At 37.8% G+C, this 19756-nt stretch overlaps 1 protein-coding gene across 3 annotated transcripts in view; it reads left to right on the forward strand.

Annotated features, from left to right (window-relative positions):
• The first annotated feature begins 1170 nt into the window (after nucleotides 1-1170).
• NUDT14 (nudix hydrolase 14) overlaps nucleotides 1171-19756 on the forward strand; it is a 90660-nt gene continuing 72074 nt past the window's right edge. For all 3 annotated transcript variants that reach the window (XM_088149761.1, XM_007420295.4, XM_088149762.1), the window contains exon 1: nucleotides 1171-1345. In XM_088149761.1, coding sequence (XP_088005887.1) covers nucleotides 1265-1345 — 81 coding nt within the window. In that variant the 5' untranslated portion in view covers nucleotides 1171-1264. The remainder of the gene's footprint in view (nucleotides 1346-19756) is intronic.

A 19756-nucleotide genomic window follows, 5' to 3' on the forward strand; every position in this document is an offset into this window, starting at 1 on the left:
TCAGCAGCCCTTCCCCACCCCCATCACCCAGAATGAAATTTAGCTAATTGTTTTATTTCAGCCACTTGCTGAAATTTCTGAAGCTAAAGGTTTAGTTGGTGAAGGACATTAATGCCCAGGATAGCTCCTTGCTATTACTAGTTTAACTAAAACAATCAGGAATGCAGAATACAGCAAATGTTAAAACTTTTCCCCAAAATAAAAGGAATTATGCAAGTTTGTTCAAGTTAGATAATTTGTAACATCTTCAAAATCAAGCTATTTTGGGTGCATACTATTAATTTTTAAAAAACAGAAGTTGATTATATATGCACAATTACTTCCCTTGAAGCCTGAAAAAAAGGAATAAAAAGGAACCAGACAATTGTCCTTATCAATATACAGTAATGAACTCACCAGGTAGCCTTATGCTACCTGCCCTGCCCTGCCTCTTTCCAGCACTTTCTTCACAATTTGGAAATAATACTACTCGTCCATTTTGCAAGGATGAAGTAAAGATTACCTAGAATTATCTGGCCTGGTAACACATGATTTGCTTAAGCGTAGTGTATGGAACAAACCAGAACTGGCTGGATGGCACATATCAATCAAGCCATAAACCATAGCGTACAAACAATAATGCCTATGCTTGCTAAGCCAAAAAACAAAGTAAGTTTAACTTAATATAATTGGGGTGGACTTAGTTCAGAAAGGGCACTCAGAACCTTTCTTTAGCAGCAGTCACGTGATCACAATCACGTTGGCAGTCTCACTGAGCGCTCTGAAACTCTATTTCATTGATTGATTGATTGATTGATTGATTATAGGCCATCAAGTCGACCTTTAGCGACCACATAGATTTCCCTGCTAGGAACTGCTATATGTGTGCAATTTATATCTACAGCCCTCTCTCTCTTGCAATATGGAGGGGGGGCTGAAGAGAGCAGTCCAAACTACTTCCTAAGGTCCCCCTCAAGGTTTTATCGCTCAAGCTTTTATCCCTTGAGGAGGATTTTAATAACATCCTTGTCCTCCACCTCGAATTCAAAGTTTTTCACGGGAAGTGCATTTTCATGCATTCGTTGTCTTCCAACTCCGCTCTTTCACACAGGGAAAAAATGAGGGTAAGAGGAAGCATCTGGAAATCCCCCCTCCCCAACACACACAGACACACACACCCGCGCGCTCTTTTCTAGTTTCCGCGTGCATTTCCCCGCGGCTGGCTCTCTGCCCGCGCTCCTTTTCGGTCCTTGCTGCGCCCCGTCATCCGAAGCTGAAGTCCGGCATGGAATCGATCGAGGAATTGGCTCTCGGACCTTGCGTCGCCTCCCAATACTTGCGGCCCTTTAGCCTCCGTTACCGCCAGGTAAGCGGGCAAGGTGAGGGGGCCGTGGGAGGAGGAGCCGCCGCCGCCGCCTTCAGCAGTGCCCCGCCTAGCCGGCTTCCGCGGAAGTGCTAAGGCTAAGCTCTCTACGCAGAGCCGCTGCTATGAAAGGCCTATCTATCTCTGACTCTCCCGAAGGCCCCGCTATGGCGGCGGCGGGAGGGTCAGGCTTCGTATCCTCGTATGAGCCGCTGCTACTGGGTGGGGGAAGGGCTGGTGGGCATTTAGGGCCCGGAAAAGGACTCTGCAGGCCGACGGAGTAGTGCTGCGTATCCCAAGTCAGAAGCAGCTCTTTCTTCATGGAGTTGCCCGTTTTTTCCCCTAGGAAAGCTTCCAATGCCTAGGATTAAGTGTTTCCGAGCACACGCAGAATTTTTAGTCCCTCCCACAAGAAGAAAAGGTGCATTATTCCTTTTATTTGGTTAAAGGGTCTTTGCGATGATTGCCACTGAACACAGGCACAGAGGCCTTTCTTTCCCCGTTCTGGGACTGGCTTCAGTTTGCTGTGTGTCCTCTCCCCTGAGTACTGTATGCTTTAGCTTTTATGCTTAAAATGGGAAAATTCGGGAATAACTTCTGGTCCCATAAATGTTGCAACCTTTGAGGGGTGTCTTGATGTCAGAAAGTGGGTAGGGATTTCTCTAGTCTAGTGTATCATTCTACAAACCTAGCTGTTTCTGCACTTTATTTACTGCAGAATTTATATCTGCATGCTCCTGGCATGCAAACCTGTGCACAGGGCAACTGAGCCAGCACATACTTATCAGGAGTAGTCCTTATCCTTTGACCTACCCTGTCCTTTGACATACGTTTCCAGCAATTGTCCCAAAGGATACCATTCTGACTGGGAGAATAAAATTCTGACTAGAATTCTCTGCGTTCCTGAATTTCAGGGTCATATTAAATTGTCCAAACCCACCTATTCACCCTTTTCATACTGTCCTGAAGAATCTAGCTAGGTTCATAATATGTATAAGAAAGTTACCATGAATCTTGCTACTGTTTTAAGACCTGAGTTTTATTTCTGTTCATCGGCCAGTATTCCTCGAGTAAATTGGTGGCTATATAAACTTGAATGAACGAATGAGAGATTGCCTCTCCTGTTCCTAAGGCTTTGTTTTTTTTAACTCTGCATTTTATATTTATGTCTCTGTTTTAATTGAAGCTGTTCTGAGTGTTCTTTCTGGACAGATAGAATATCAAATAAATAATAAGTCAGGTAGGGGCAAGGTTCCCAGTGTGTTAAGGATGATGCCCATAGGTATGTTGGTTCCAATGGGTACCATAGTAGAGATCTTAGCATTAGGCTATAATTACTTTAGTAATGGGGTAGTAAAGAATATGCAATTGGCTAGAATCACAAAATGCACTAAGCTATGCATTATAGTTTATAACAGCTGATTTCACAGGACATATTAAGTTTATGGCTTAATATGTTCTTTGAGCCCAACCAATTGTAGTCAATTCAGCAAGCCATGTGTAAACCCAGCCAATTTTTGACTCAATTCATAAATCATGCTAAGTCATAGTTTAAATACAACCAACTGTGCTTTATTAATAATGAGATGGTTCAAGCCTTACATTAAACCATGATAAGTTTATTTGATTTTGGTTTACTATGCTTTGTCAAATTAGCTGATTGTAGTTTACTTAATGTTATTATTAAACCAAGCATGAATTACTGCAGTGTACAAACCCAGTCCACATGTTCAGCTTGCAAGTCCTAAGATTAATTCCTAGCTTCCTCTAGTAAAAGGATTTTAAATAGTAAGCCTAGGAAAGATTCTGCCTGATCTGTCAAACTTTTATTACACAGAGAAACTACTTGAGTAGATGGAGAAATGGTTCATCCTAGTTTAAAGCTGCTTGATAGATAATGGTACCCTGAATTAATACTCCGAATGTTTAAAAAGTATAAAAGCCAGTATTATGCTTTTTTTAGGATAAATATCAAATATTTATTATTTTTATTTATCAATTCTATATAAGTAAAATGTATATGAGTATCCTAGTTGAAAGATTCTTTGAGAAAGGCAGAAAACAATTCTATCTACCAGGATTCTAAATGGAATCATTTACCTTAAAGAAGCATTACATTTTTCTTTTGATGTGAACAGTTGCACCTGAATAAATTCTGCCTTATCAGAGTTTGGACTTGCTGTTGTAAATTGCAATAACTGTAATTTTGTAATCTACTCTAGGTACATTTAATACTTCTTGATAGATTCTCACAACCTCTTTGCTTATTTTTTGTTTACATTCATATAATTTCATGTGGTGAAATCAGATCTGGAAATGAAATTGCACTTTTGTACTTTTAGTATGATTCAGCTTTCCAAATCGTTACAGCTAGAAGTATTGCCCAGTGCCTTAGATGAATGATTGGAAATGCAGGCTTCAGTAGTTTCTTGCATAATTATACACTATTAAGAATATAAAAAGAGCAGAAAGTTTGAGTGCTTTTGAAGAAATGATGAGCAATAATTTCAAAGTCTTACAGAGAATCATAAGATTCGTAATAGTTGGAATTCTGTTTGATTACACTTCAGTAACCAAGGAAGAGGACCTCCAAATTGCACATTAGTTTTATCTGAGGGAGAGCAACCCCATTCAGAAGTAAAGATGGTAAAAACAAGGTGCCAGAAGAACCGGGAACACACAGCCACTCAGTCTTGATTTTAAGTCTATTCTTCCCTGACTAGATACACCAACAGCCTGGGAAAGGACCTTGACAACATTACTTGGTTGACCCAGAGTTAAGATATCTAACAGGATTTTATTTATTTATTTTTATGTCTTCAAGTCAGTTTTGACTCCTGGAAACTGCCTGGACTAGTCCCTGCAGTTCTGGCAAGATTTTTATAGGTGGTTTGCCATTGCCTTCTTCCTAGGGCTGAGAGAGGGTGACTGGCCTAAAGTCACATAGCTGGCTCCATGCCTAAGGCAGGAGTAGAACTCACAGTCTCCTAGTTTCTAGCCTGATGCCCTAACCACTACAACAGACTGGCTCTCATGAAACAGAATATCATCGGCATGTTGATAACACCTGATCAACAGATTATCACACCCAGTGCCTTCATGTAGATGTTAATCAGGAAGGGTGAAACAATTAAGCCTTGAGGCATCCTGTAAGTCAAGGGCCTTAGGCTTCACATGCACACACCCAAACCAACTGGAACCAGACACAGAGAAAAGAGGAGAACCACTGTAACATTGTGTTTCCCACCCTAATCCCTGTAGTTTGTCCAGAAGGTTATCATGATTGATGGTACAGAAAGTCCCTGAGAAATCAAGGGGAACCAGAACATTTGCACCCTCTAAGTGTCTCATCACCATCCCAGCTCCACCAGAGATAATTGACAAGCATGGCTAATGCTGTCTCCATACTATGCCCTTGCCTGAACCTCTTTGAAACTGCAATCTGATTACCTTCTCAATACCCTTCCTTAAAACATGGAAGGTTGGAGACTAGACAAAAATTGTCCAGTAACATTGGGTCCAGAGATGGCTGCTTGGGGAGGAGGTGTACCACTGTCTCCTTCAAGACAGGCAAAATCATTCCCTCGCCCAAAGACCCACTCACTACTTCATGGATGAAACCACACATTACCTTCCAGGAAGGCCTAACTAACCAGGAGGGACATGGATCTAATAAACAGATGGCTGAGTTAACAGTCCCAAGGATCCTGTATACTTCCTTGGGAATTATAGGGTCAAACATCCAGCAGATACAGGACAAGACAGTGCCTCACTCAACTCACATTGACTTGTTCTGTCTGAATCTAATTCTGAGTGGATCTGAACAACTTTATCCAATACATGCCTAGGATAGTCCTCACAGCAGCCCTGAAGATATGAACCCTCCCTTCCCACCAAAGAGCAGGTCACCTTGAACACAGGCAATGGCCGCCTATCTGGACACCTATCTGTTTGTCATAGTGCTGCTAAAGGTGCAGAAAATCAATAAAAAGTTACCTCTGAACCACCGAGCAAAGGTCCACTGTCGGCCCTACTGTCTTTCTGACATACAGTTATAGTAAAACAACTTAGCTGCTTATTCATGTTTATTATTCTCACTTTATGCTTTTTTGAAGATGCTTGCTAATAAACTTTGTTTTAAAACTGCAAATGAGTAAGAACAGTCTGTGTATAAGCAGATTTGTATGTGAATTTATGTTTCTTTGCCCTTTTCAGTTAAAAAAGCATCTTCTTGCTTTCCTCATGCATTTACTTTACTTAATCATGTCCCTTTACACATTGACCAGAATTTCATTAATGTATTAACAACCAAGTTTAAACAAACTTTAAAAGGTTAGTTTCTTTCAGTGGTCTACTTAATAGCACACTAAAGTCATGAGCTCTGATCGGATCAACATTAATTATTTGCTTCAAGTTTTTCTTGCTGGATCAGAATCCTCTGAACATTTCGTATGAAGCCTGGGAGAGAGCAGCTGGCCTGGACACGGGTAGATGCCCCAGTTGACAGGTTGTTGGATTAGAAAGAATATCAAAGGCAGCAAGCAAGATTAGGGATAAGTGAACATCTAACAGCAGTTTCCAGGAGAAGAGAACAGATGATAAACAATGGGAATGGGGTACTTAAGGGGGAGATGAGAGGTGAGAAGGTCATGGGAAAAGTGTGGCAGTAATCACTAAAGCTCCAGGTTGCTGCACCTCATGAATAGAATAGGAAATGGGATTTGCGGGGACAGATGTGATGAGCGATGATGAATACATTAAAGGCAAAACTTTTCAAGGTGAGTGAAGTTTTCTCCATTAATCTGTTCAATATAATTATGGGAATGTCTTTGCCTTACGGAGGGTACTATTTGTAATACGCATATTAAAGGAAGAAATACACATTGGGATGGGGGATTATATTATTCAGCACATTGCTAAGAGTATTTTATCTGGATGAGAGAATAAAAAATAGGGGCAATTTATTTTTATCATAAACAGTGCTTACATAAAGGTTTTTAAAATCAAACTTTATGCCTTCAGTTCAGTTCTGATATCACTGCTCATTTCTCTGAGAATTTTTTTAGCTCTGAAACTGAAACTGCAAAAGTGCAGCCTTTAAAGTTTTCTTTTTTTGTCAGTATGGGTATATGGATTGTTTTTGATTTACAAAATAACTATGGAATGGGTCTGAGGCCTTGCAAGTCTGCAAAAGTTACATTAAAGGGAAATGTCAGCAGAAGCATCTTACCTCACCTCTGTATGACAAGCTGTCTTGTCAATTCTTTGCATTTTGTTACCACATTTATCTTGCAATCCACTTAATTCATTAAGTTACAGTATAACAAAAAGTGGCTGTCAGGTACAGTGCTTATGGGTAGTAATAAGCCCTCTGGATTCTCCAGCTCTTTTACTTCAATTAAAACAAGCCAGATTTTGTCATACTCATTAGAAGCATTTTTAAAAAGATGCCAGAAGAATTTTCTATATTCTTTAATTTCCTAGTTAAAATGCTTTTGTTATTTTATTAATATGTTTCTTATTATGAACCATCTTGGAAAGTTTGGTCTTGTAATAAATTGATTAAATAAATAGCAGTCTACTGAACATTAGTAGAATTGGCGTTGTTTGCTACAAACTGTGGATGTGGCTCCTGGCCATTTTCTGAAATGTCAGAAATGTGGGCCATAGTTTATTTTGTACTGCCATTCATAATATCAGGCTTCAGGGTAACGTAAAGCATAACACAAAGCAGTTGTGTCATTGAAGTGCAGCAATACTGTCAGAGAGGGTTCTGGGGCCTGCAGAAATGGGTTTGGGAATCAAAAGTCCCCTAATTTTATCTTAAAATAGACATCTCTTGGGAGTTCACAAACCTAATATCAGTGCCTATAAATGCTTCTATAAACAAATTATAGATTTGCATGGTGCTTGCTTCAATGACATCTTAATTTTTTAAAAAGAGAACATAACTTTAGCTTTCTTCATTATAGTTCACTTCTAACTCATAACTTTTAAAATCCTTCATAAGAATACCATCTATGTAATTTAAAAATCTTATATTTTTTATAGGGCATATCCTTAGATGGTCTCTAAGATTAGGAAATTTATGATGCTGAAGCTAGGCAGGACAATGCAAGAAGGAGAGGCTGCAGACTCTGCTATGCTCGGTTGTGTTCGGTAAAATGAACAAGCACATCATGTAAATAATTTATGGATTTAATTCAGGTTGCTGTTTTAAATACTCTGCAGAGCCTATAAGGTCATTACATCCAAGACCATCATTTCCATCCCGTAAGGTTTTTTCCTCTCCAGTTAGGATTTTCATCAGGTCCTCTGCTTTATTTGCCATCGTTGTGGGAGGTAATGACAACCTCCATTCTCAGCCATTGCCTTAGGGTTGTGGAATAGTCTACCAGGAAAGTCTGCCACAGCACACTCTTGGCTTGCATTCAGGAAGATATGCAAACTCAGCTTTAGAGGAAGTTGTTGAATAATATTACTAAATAATGTTTCCACCATTTTGTGTTTTGCTCTGTTTATTTGTTTTAAAATGCAGCTTTAAGAACATACTTATCCTATGACAGCTGTAACACAGAAATATATTTGCCATTTTCCCTGAGAATTATCTCTGCAATTAAATATTTCAAAGTACTTTATCTGTCCCAGAGTCCAGGCAGCAGCATTCATTTATATATAGTCATGTGAAAAAGTAAGTACACCGCACTGAATTTTTTTTACTTTTTCAACATATTTCAACTTACAATATTTAATCATTTCAACACTATTGATAAAGGGGATATAATATAACAAATATTATGTACCTTTTACATGGTACAGTCCATTGTGTAATTTAAATAAACATAAATGCAAATTTCCCATGTGGAAAAATTAAATACACCTGTATTTATCAATACTTCAAATACCTACAATTAGAATCAAGGTGCAAATAATTCGAACACTGTTAGAGAGGATCTGGGGGAAACCTGTCTTATTTAAATCTTAGACAGTTAGTTTGATTTGGTCTTTGTTGTTGAAGCGTATGATGTCACCATGCCTAGATCGAAAGAACTTTCTGAGGCCCTCAATAAAAAAGTTATAGATGCCTATGAGTCTGGAAAGGGATTTAAAAAGATCACCAAAAAATTGGACAACAATCATTCCACTACCTGGAAGATCATTTACAAATGGAGAAGATTTCAAACTATTGCCAACTTGCCCAGGTCAGGCCACGCTGTCCCAGTAAGTAAACCCCAAGAGCAGAACACAAGATGCTGAAGGAAGTCTCTAAGAACCCCAGAATTTCATCACATGATCTATAGGCAGCTCTTGCTACTATTGATATCAAAGTGCATCAGTCTACCATTAGAAAGAAGCTGCACAAATAGATCTACATGGGAAGTGTGCCAGGAGGAAAACTTTGCTCTCCAGAAAGAACATCAGGGCAAGACTAAAGTTTGTTCATGAACACCTAGGCAAAAACCAGGATTTCTGGAACAATGTGTTCTGGACAGTTATTTGGCCACAGTGCCCAAAGACATGTTTGGTGAAAACCAAAGACAGCGTTTCACCAGAAGAATCTGATACCAACTGTAAAGCGTGGTGGTGGAAATGTTGTGGTTTGTTTGTTTGTTTTTTGTTTGATATGCCACCCATCTCCCCCAGAGGGTGACTTTGCTTCATCAGGGCCTGGGCAGCTCATCATCATAGAATCCACTTTGAATTCTTCATTGTACAAGATGGTGCTGGAAACAATGTGAGATGTCAGAAGATTAAAGCCCAACCAAGAGTGGACCTTGCAACATGACAATGACTCTAAACATTCCAGTAAATCCACCAAGAAATGGCTGGGAAAAAAAGAAAAAGAAATGGAGGGTTGTGGAATGGTGAAGTCAAAGCCTGGGTTTAAATCCCAACAAGATGCTGTGGGGTGATTTGAAGCGGGCTATGCATGCAAGAAACCCTTCAAACATTGCACAGCTGAAAAAATTCTGCATGGATGAATGGGAAAAATTTCTCCCCGTCAATGTCAAGACTGATAGTTACAAGAAATGCTTACTTGAGGTTGTTTGTAACAAAGGAGGCAATATCTTTATTAGAGGTATTAGAGCCAAGGGCATACTTACACTATTTCCTTCTGTGGAAAAAGTATCTATTAATTTTTTGTTGAAAGAATGATTGCTAAGTCATTTTTTCATAGGTTGTTGTTGTTCAGTTATATCACCTTTATCTTTATGTACTGTTTGAATAAAGATAAAATATTGATATGTCCACATATTTTATTTTATTTTATATATATATATAAATATGTATACGAGGGTGTACTTATTTTTTTATTTTATATATATATATAATATATATATGGGGTGTACTTACTTTTTCACGTGACTATAGTTAAAAGAACCATGGTAAAAGGGGCACTTTCCTACTAACATTTGAATTGACTGACTGATTATGTGCCACCAAACTGGCGTCAACTCTTGGCAACCATATAGATAGTTCTTCTCCAGGATGATCTGTCCCCACCTGTTCTTCAGGTCTTCTAATGGTGTACCCATCACCACTGTAATTGAGTGCATCCACTTTGCTGCTGCTTTCCTCATCTCTCCTTTTTTCCCCAACTTTTTCAGCATTACAGAGTAGGTTTTCATATATGTCCAAAGACATCTGATTTATTCTTCTGGAAAGCTAAATATGTCCCCATAAAGAAAAACAGCGCTTTTGATAGTACCTGGTAGGGGATATGATTCTTGAAGAGATTTTTTAAATAATCATAAATAGACATTCGTGTCTTTGAGCTGTCTAGTCCCTTCAAGTTCCTTCAGATACATAAGACTACAAGTCCCATAATTCACAACTGGTGGAGCAATTTGTCATTGTTGTACCGAAAATCTCTTGAAGGCAGTAGAGATTTTGGGGAAAGCTGTGCTGGGGACTGTACTGTACATTATGACAGGTATCAGGACTCTTTAAAAAATAGAATGGTACCATAAGGAAAACTCACAGATAGAAGTTCAATCATTCAATGGCTATGAGGATAGTGCCATGATAGTTCTGCATCCTGGCCAGATTTGTTTAAATGAAAAAATCAGAACCAAACTCCATCAAAACTGCATTTTTCGTTACACATAGGCACACTTGGTATACCTCTATCTCCACTGTATAGAGGGTTATAGTCATTCATGGATCTATATGAACGTATGTAAATTGTTTATCAGTGGCTGTTAATCATGATAGTTAAATAGCAGAAGATATATGCCTCTGAATACTTTTGTGATTTATTTATTTCATTTCTATCTATCAGAATCATATGACTCATATGAATACCAGTTACTCAGTATGGAGGGGCACACAAACAATATAGGAAGCTGTTATCTTCCTGCCATTTTATGGGCTCCCTGAAAACAGCTGTTAACTGTCATTAGTCACTATGGAGAACAGTACTGGGTATGGCAGCTTTTATTATATGCTTCTTGTATATATCTTGTAGTGTCATGGTAGGTAAGTAGGGAGGTCCAGTTTTGAGTCCATTCTCAGTCAAGGAAGTCACCAGGTGTTTGGGCCAATCATTCTCTTCTAGCCCAATCCACCTCACAGAGTGTTTGTTGCAGAAAAAAATGGAGAAGGAAATGCTGTATGTACCATCTTAAACTGGAAGAAAGTTGGGCTAAAATCTACAAACAAAAATAAATGATGTTCTCAAAAAGGCAGGAGTTGACCTGTATGCTATTGTTGCTTATAGTCCTTTATATTCCAGATTGATAAAAACAAATCCTCTTTTAAAAAGATTTTCCTCCTGTGTGTTTGTGTGCTCAAAGTTGGAAGGGAGAAAGCTTAAAATTTCAAATTGTCTATCCTGCAGAGTCTGATTTTATAAAAGTGTGACAAGCCTTAAATAATATAGATCACTAACTGGTATTTTAGATTACATAATAATAAAAATTGAAATAGGTAGTGATGGTTTTGTTGGACACAGAAAAAGCCTTTAATATGATACAGTTCAAATTTTCAGAACAAGCTATGACCAAATATGGATTTCCTTCCTTTTTTTAATTAATTGAAATAAAATGTGCAGTTCTAATCTTTTGTCCAACATCATTACAAACGGGATTATTTCTTCACTGATCAAAGATGTCTCATGGAAATTGTCAAGGATGTATTTATCTTCTCTTATATTTAATGTATTGCTTTGTTAAGACATCAGACACATTCTGTTGAATGTGTTTTTTAAATTGGAAGTGTGAAATAATGGAGGAAACGGCTATGCATATGATATGGGCTTGTCTTGCTATGCCTCATTTTGGTTGAATATCCATAAATGTGTCAATATGGTTTTGAGAAGAGTAATACGGTTTAAAAATGTGAATGTGGTTCTAAATTAAGTATTGAACATTTGGAATCATTATATTAAGAACTATAGATTTACTGAGCATGGAATGTAGGAAAAATAATTTTTTGTGATGGAAAGACAGTGCCCCCTCAAAGTTACAATCTTAGATTGATGACATGTGTCTGCTTTTTGCACATGAACTGGCTCTCTATTGATATAATGGAAAGACTGATCAATATTACTTTGTATGGTCAAGGTTTAATGTTGTGTTTGAAAATGAAGCTTTTTTCTGTATGTATGACATGTTTTTGTCCTTTCCCCCTTTTTCCTGGTAATTTTAGTTTTTCCTTTCTTTTTTTTTGGTATCTTTTCTCCTACATTTCTGTACCAAAGCATATTTTTAAAAATCTGAAGGTGCTAGCATTTATCTCGTTTTCCTTTGATTTTGGTAGAGGGGTGAGAATTGTGAAGATCTTCGTCATTTTTTTTGGAAGGACCTGTGAGAAACTTTTTAGAAGAAAATCTAAAGATTGTTTCTAAGCCTTGCCTCCCATTAACCCCCTACTGGTGTTCTTCCACAAGTTGTTTTAATGGCTTTCAAAGCAAGTGAGCGGAAAATGGCTTCTGTGGAACTTGGAGGAGGCTGAGATGCAAACTGCCCTTGCTTTTTATCAGTGGGAGGATGGCTTGTTAAAAGGCTTTTGTGATTCTAATTTTAAAAAAATGATTATATCATTAAAAAGGGCATTAGCTAAAACTACCAAAGATAAAACCGGTCATATTGTAAAATAATTATTTCAGTGCTTCTCCAATAATTTTCTCCATATGCCCTTTTTAAAACAAAGAAGCAAAAGGTGTACTTAAGCAGAATCATGTTTTCTTCCATTTATTTCAGTGTCAGCACTTCAGTTCGCTTGTTTTCCATGCTGTAAAATTATAATACATTATGCCTTGGGAGAAGTTCATGACTCTAAGTCCCTCCTTCCCCTTTAGAATCAGCATTAAGTCACATTAAGAATAGGCCCAAATCCTTTAAAATGCAGGTTCATTATATTTTTATTCTGCACATTTTTTAAATGAATCAGAATGCCATACATGATTCCTCATCACAGTCCATCTATTTTATCCTTGCAGCAACTAGGTCAACTGGTGTAAGCTGAGAGTGAATAGCCAAAGGTTATCTGTGAACTTCATAATTGACTGGGTTACTGAGGCTTTCATGTCTTAGACCAAAACATTAACTATTTTCCTTCATAGGTTAAGGAATAGTTTAGTTGCTGCTATCATCCAGATAGGCTGCTCCTATTCAAATGCTGTTGTGCAACACTTTATGCAGTTACTGCTGTCCAATGTCACATATCTGATTTCTCCTCCTTTGGGCACTATTTGTCAAGTCTGGTTTACTGTTTTAGAGTGAAAACACAGGGTGAATAAGACACTGTAACAGTGCCATCCATCTGGGATCTTTGAAAGCCCCTTAAAAATTATACTAAATTGCTTTCAAGTAGAGTTCAACATCTTGTGATTTATATGGACATATCCATGTAATTTTCTTCATGTAATACAGACGTAGGTTGCCACTGTCTTGCAATTTCCCAGACTAGTCTGCAGTCCTGAATTTGCCAAATAGCGTTTCACCCATGTACTAACCAGGACTAAACTTACTTAGCAACCTAAAAGAGTCAGAGTTAATTAGGCACCACCACCTAGCTGAATGAAAACATTTGCTTGTTTACCTAATGTCTTCTTGGGGAAAGCAAAGATGGCAACAGTCCCTCGGTCAACTGATCCTGTTTGGCTTTTTGCCTCCAAGAAATGTGGCTGATATTCTATTATGTACCTTCATTATATAATTTAGTACTTAAGCCTTATTTACTTCTTCCAAATGGCCTCTTAGCCATTATCTACTGTGTAAACAACATGGAATGCTTTTGCAGAAAGCATTGCAAAAAATTTTTCATTATTTTTCATTATTTTTTCATATCTGCCATTCTTTCATGAATGCACATGAATTTATCTTAATGTGGCCTGTATCAGGCACTGGACTGGGGTCCAAGTAAGTATGAGGGTTATAAACATTTAAAAATTGCTCATTAGGCTGGGTGCTATAATGTCCACCTTCACTATTTTCATATTTTAAACCAAAACATCAAAATTCTACTTGCTTTTTCTGGAATCACTTCGTGCTGGTGTCATTTGCTCCACATCTGTATTCCAGTTATAACCTTAATTTAACTGCTGGCTCATAATAAACTAGTTAGGAAGAAAAGTAATAATTTTAATCTCCAGCTTACAGTGGTGCTTAAACATTTGTGAACCTTTTTGAATTTTCGGTATTTCTGCATAAGTATGACTTAAAACATGATCTCTTCTCCACTCAAGTCCTAAAACTAGATAAAGAGAACCCAATTAAACACATGAGTCAAAAACATTATACTTGTTTGTTTATTTATTGAGGGAAATTATCCAAAGCTACATATTTGTGTGTGGCAAAAGTATGTGAACTTCCTAGAGGAAGTTCCTAGAGGTTCACATACTTATTATTAACTTATTATTCCCAATAAGGGGAAATTAGAATCATGTGTTTCAATCTGTGGGATGATAAGTGTGAGTGTGGGAGGTAATGCCTTATTTAAAGAACAATTCTGGGTATTCACTATCAAAGTATGATCTTCACAACACAGGTATGTGAAATGTGTCATGGCTCGAACAAAGATTTCTAAGGACCATCTGAAAAACAGCTGTTGATGCTCGCCAGGAAAAGGTTATAAAACTATTTCCAAAGATTTTGGACTCCACCAGTCCACTGTCAGGCAGATTGTGTACAAATGGAGGCAATTCAGCACAATTGTTACCCTCCTCAGGAGTGGTCGACCAATCAAGATCACACCAAGAACAAGGTGTGTAATGCTCTGGGAGGTCTCAGAGAACCCCAGGGTAACGTCTAAGGAACTAAAAGCCTCTCTTGCATTGGCAAATGTCAGTGTTCATGAGACCACCCTTTGGAGAACACTAAACAACAATGGTGTGCATGGCAAGGTTTCAAGGAGAAAAAGAACACAGTTTGCAAAAGACCATGTGGATAAGCGAGAAGGCTATTGGAAGAATGTTCTGTAGAAAAAAAGTATAACTTTTTGGCTTAAATGAAAAGTGTTATGCTTGGTGAAAGGCTTACGCTGCATTCCAACATAACAACCTTATCACATCTGTCTGGTGGCAATTCATGGTTGGGCCTGCTTTGCTGCCTTTGGACCAGCAAATGCTACAGGAAAATGTTAGGGTATTTGTCTGTAAACTGAAGCTCAAGAGAAAGTGGGTAATGTAGCAAGACAGTGACTGAAAACAAACAAGTTGTATAACCAAATATTGGTTAAAGCAGAAGAAAGTTAATGTTTTGGAATGGCCAAGTCAGAGTCCTGACCTTAACCCTATAGAAATGTTGTGGAAGGACCTGAAGTGGGCAATTCATGTGAGGAAGCCCACTAACATCACTGAGTTGAAGCTGTTCTGTAAGGAGGAATGGGCTAAAATTCCTCCAAGCCAACGTGCAGGACTGATCAACAGTTATTGGAAACGTTTAGTTGCAGTTATTGATGCCCACGGGGGGCACACCAGTTACTGAAAATGAAGGTTCACATACTTTTTCCACACACAAATATGTAGCTTTGGATCATTTTTTTCAATAAATAAATAACCTTTTAGGTCATATTTATGCAGAAATATTGACAATTCAAAAGGATTCACAAACTTTTAAGCACCACTATATGTTTAATGTCAGCAAAATGTCTATTTGTCTTCCCTCTTTCAGATATTAATACTTGCGGGAAGATAAAAGATACCTTAGAAAGTCAATTTTCAGTTGTCCCACAGCTGATTGCATAGCACCGCGAACTGTGTTTGGATTTGGAGGAGCTTGTCGTGTTACGTTGTTTTTTGAGTTTTTTGTAGTTTTTCTTGCTGTCTCTCGAGCTGTTTGTGGGGTTCATTGATTTCACTTTTTGGTTTTGGTGGTGGTGCATGGGGGCTGGGTGCATTTGGAGCACTCACCTGCAGCCAGGACATGACATGCTGAGGAGCCACTCTTGAAGCTACGGGGTTCCCACTGGTGAGAAGAGTGGGGAACAACAAAGGGAGGAAGATGAGAATAACCAGCTGGAGTTGCAGCAGAGGCAGAAGCTGGAGTCTCAGGGGCCTTGCTTTGCACGACAATGCTTGCTTACAGTAATATGTTTATTAATATACTTCCTTTTTATGTCCCTCATTTCCTTGCTCAGTGCATTATTGATGGAGCCGTCTCTTTGTATGCTGAATACTATAAAAGAGATTTGGATTAAGAAATATTCACAGGCCTGAAGCCATTCAGTAAGCTTCATGGCTGAATGAAGTTTTAAACCCAGATTTCTTTGGTCCTACAACTTGTACATTGCATCATGCTGTGTGAAATAATTGTTTGATTATGGCATTGGCCAAATATAAATCAAAGATGTATAAATCTTAGAAGTAAATGATGTTTCAGTTTGTGCTTGAAAAGCAACCTGACAACATGATCTTAACAATAAAGGAATTATTAACTTGCACATCATAGATTTAATGTACTTGTCTTAGACACAAATGAACACAGTGCCCTAAGTTATGGTATCACATTAATAGTTGAATAAGCAAACAAAACATGCTCAGAAATGTTTCTTTTACCTCCTAATGGGTGAAAAAAGTATCTTTGCAGAATAAGCTATATGGCCATAACCTTCTGGATGCATTTTCTTTATTGTTGCTTGTCAGAATATAAAACTTGTAAAAGTTACTATGAAGAATGAATGGATATTGTCAGTTAAAATTATAAGTGGCTGGGAGGTGTATGCTTTTCAGATGATTGGATAGGAAGAAATCTTTATTCCCTGGTTTGTGGTTTATTTCATTTTGTTTAGATTGGTCAGTTGAGATTTGGTTACAAATTGAAATCTGTGTCCACTGTTGCACTTATTTGTAGCTGGCTTTGAATGTGGAAGCTTAGTAATTACTGAGCTGCTGAGATTATTTTTCTGGAACATTCTAGAAAAGGGCCTGAGTCAAAAATGGAAATAAAACTCCCTACAATGGTAAAAATGGTAAAAACAAAACACAATCATTGATAGAAACTCTAAAAAATCTAAATAACCAGTTGAAAACTGAAACTTGCTGCCTTACATTGCCTAATGGATAGGGCAAGGTTAGAGTGCAGTTAGTGTCTAATTCAAAGATCAAAACCATCAGAAGAGAGGCTTTGAATTTGCAACAGTGAGAACTGGGCTTAGCCGTAACAGCAGGCTCATAAATAATTTGGTCAATATGGTGAGATATATTACTGTTATAACAATTATTTTTAATTTGTCTTATTCAGATTATTGATTATTCTAATTTGTCATATAGATACAGAAATCAACATAGATTCAAAATGTTATGCAAATATGTGTACCTTATCCATGTGTTCGTGTTGTAAGTAGCTACTGTAGGTGTAACCTTGTTAGGTAAATGTTAGATAAAAAAAATTTATATCCCACCTTTATTTTGTACAACTCATATAATGCTCCTATCTCCTATACTGCCCACAACAGCAACCCTGTGAGGTGGGTTGGGCTGAGAGAGAATGACTGGCCCAAAGTCACCCAGCTGGCTTTCATGCCTAAAGTAGAACTAGAGCTTGTGCTTTCCTGGTTTCTAGTCCAGCACTTTAACCGCCCCACCAAACTGGCTCTGTTTCAAAAAGAGAGGAGAGAACCTGTCATAGGAATGGTGTTTTAATAGCAGGAGTCAAGCTCAACTTGAGAGATTTTACTTAGTGCAATCGCTTGTTTGTTATACTGTATTTGGAAACATGAAAAGCTGTCATGCTGGCTGGGTTTGTATATTGCTCTAAACTATGTTTGCTTTAATTATGGTTTGCTGAATAAGTCAAATCAGTTGGGATCCCACAACGCACTAACCCAAAACAACCTCTTTTATAGCTATTGCCATAATGTGCTATATTCTTAATCCATTTAGTCCAGTGCTGTACTGTCTATGCTGAATAATCAAGGTTCTCCAGATAATATTATCTCCCATCTAAAAATTGCTGTAATTGAATCTGGAATCTTCTGCATGAAAAGTATCTGCTGTGCTACTGGGACGTACCAACCTTCCTCCAAGAAATTCAAGGAAATTGTATGTGTGCTGTCCTATTTCACTTGTGGATTAATTTTGTTATTTGCATGAGAAATCTGTGTAGTAGATTAAATTGAGAAAAATCAACAATTTAATTGTTTCTCAAGGCAGGTATACTATCTGCAGTAGAATTATGAATTTAGATCCACGTCCAGCACTATACTCACTGTACTACCTTGACTGTCCACATTAAGGGTGTGGGAAATAACTTTTGAATTGTCAGCAGTCTTTTTCTCCCACATCAGGAAGCATTGGAAAGCTGTACTTTTTGTAATGGTGTGTAGAAAAGAGCTCTGTGTTTTTATAAAGACATTTGTATAAGCCCAAATGCGCTGTGTCTGTCTTGTGATGCATAATTTACAGTATGTTGATAATACTGATATTGCAATACCATATGAAAAATTGGCTTTATAATACTCTTTAAATATCTATGTTTTAAGTGGTAGGCAGTGAAGGTGAAACTTTGGAGGTTTTTTCTTTCTCATTATTTTATTTCCATGAAGGCTGCTGAAAGAGGAACTGAAAATTCCTCCCAAGATTATGTAATTGAAACAATACAGAGGAAAAAGCATGCAAAGGGAAATATGCACAAATGAACTCCATTGAGTTCATATTGACCTAGAGGTACAGAGCGTGCAGGGGCATTGCCATAGTCACTCATGGTGTTAGCTGTTGACGCTATATGACAGAAACTGGCACTAATAATGCAGCTGGCAGAAAGAAGAACAGCCCAATCAAATTAGGAAATCCAAGTTTGTCTTATTTTGCAAACCACATTAGATCTGAAATCAATTCCCATTAAGCTAAAATGGAAAATGATTAAACAAAACAGTGTTTTAGCTGACAAAATTAAGATAGTGCAAGATTTAAGAAAATATTAAGCATCTCATCCTCCCCTTATGCACATAATCTGTTCCTCAGTGTCTTTTTGTTGTTTGTGCTCAGCAATTCAACTATAGGAATAATGCAGGATAGTTTAGGGAGGGAGGATATTTTCATGATAACATATGAAATGGCCTTGCACTGAGTCATATATTTAGTCCATCTGGCTAACAGACTAAAGGCAGCTCTTCAGCATATCAGTTCATTCCCAGCTGTACCACCTGAGATGCACACACTGTCCTTACCTAATAGGAAGGTGATCCCCCCACCGCAAAAAATAAATAAAAATTGCTGTATATTAGGAATGGGGGGTTCTTTTATATTGCTGGTAAAAATAGGACCCATTTTTTTAAAAAAAGAAAATAGCATGAGGCTCAAAATAGCATGAGGCTTGTACATCCAAGCTGAAAAGCAGATGTCTTTGAAGATTGGCTTGAAAATTAGACCTTGCTTAGGAACAATCATTTGTCTATGGAATTTAATCCTTTTCCTAACACCTTGACAGGGCTTTTCTCCCTCTTTCCTTATTCAGTTCTCTTCTCATTGCCTCATCTCCATTAAGTATTGTTCTTTCTTTCTTTCTTCTTCCCTTTCTTGCTTATACCTTTTACCGTATCACCATTCTATTTTTTTTTCCATTCTTTTTTCTGTCTCTGCTGGAAGGTGAGTGTGTGTGTGTGTGTGTGTGTGTGTGTGTAGTGTATGTGTGCATGTGTCTGTGCATGTTTCAGTGTTGCTGTATGTCAGAAAGAGAGGTTCACATATTTGTGCTACAATTTTTTTACAGTCTATGAATTTGGTGCCTGTCAGTCCACTGCATGTACCTACTGGTCGGTTGCATGCAGGTCACAATATGTTGGCTTACAAAGTATTCTATGGATTATAGATCCTAGATTACTCAAAATTGAGTGACTTTATCATTAGCAAGGAATGCTGTGTGTGGCATAGATGTGACTAATACTAGTAATTTAATCTTTGTAAAAAGCCTTAGTGGCCCATAGCCATGATAGGTGGCAGAGGACTGTATTTATGGGCCTGCTTGGTGG

The sequence above is a fragment of the Python bivittatus genome, unplaced genomic scaffold, assembly GCF_059951505.1.
Source record: "Python bivittatus isolate LINGU-HERP-01145 unplaced genomic scaffold, Pbiv_v1 ctg000580_np1212, whole genome shotgun sequence".
NCBI classification, from domain to species: Eukaryota; Metazoa; Chordata; class Lepidosauria; order Squamata; family Pythonidae; genus Python; species Python bivittatus.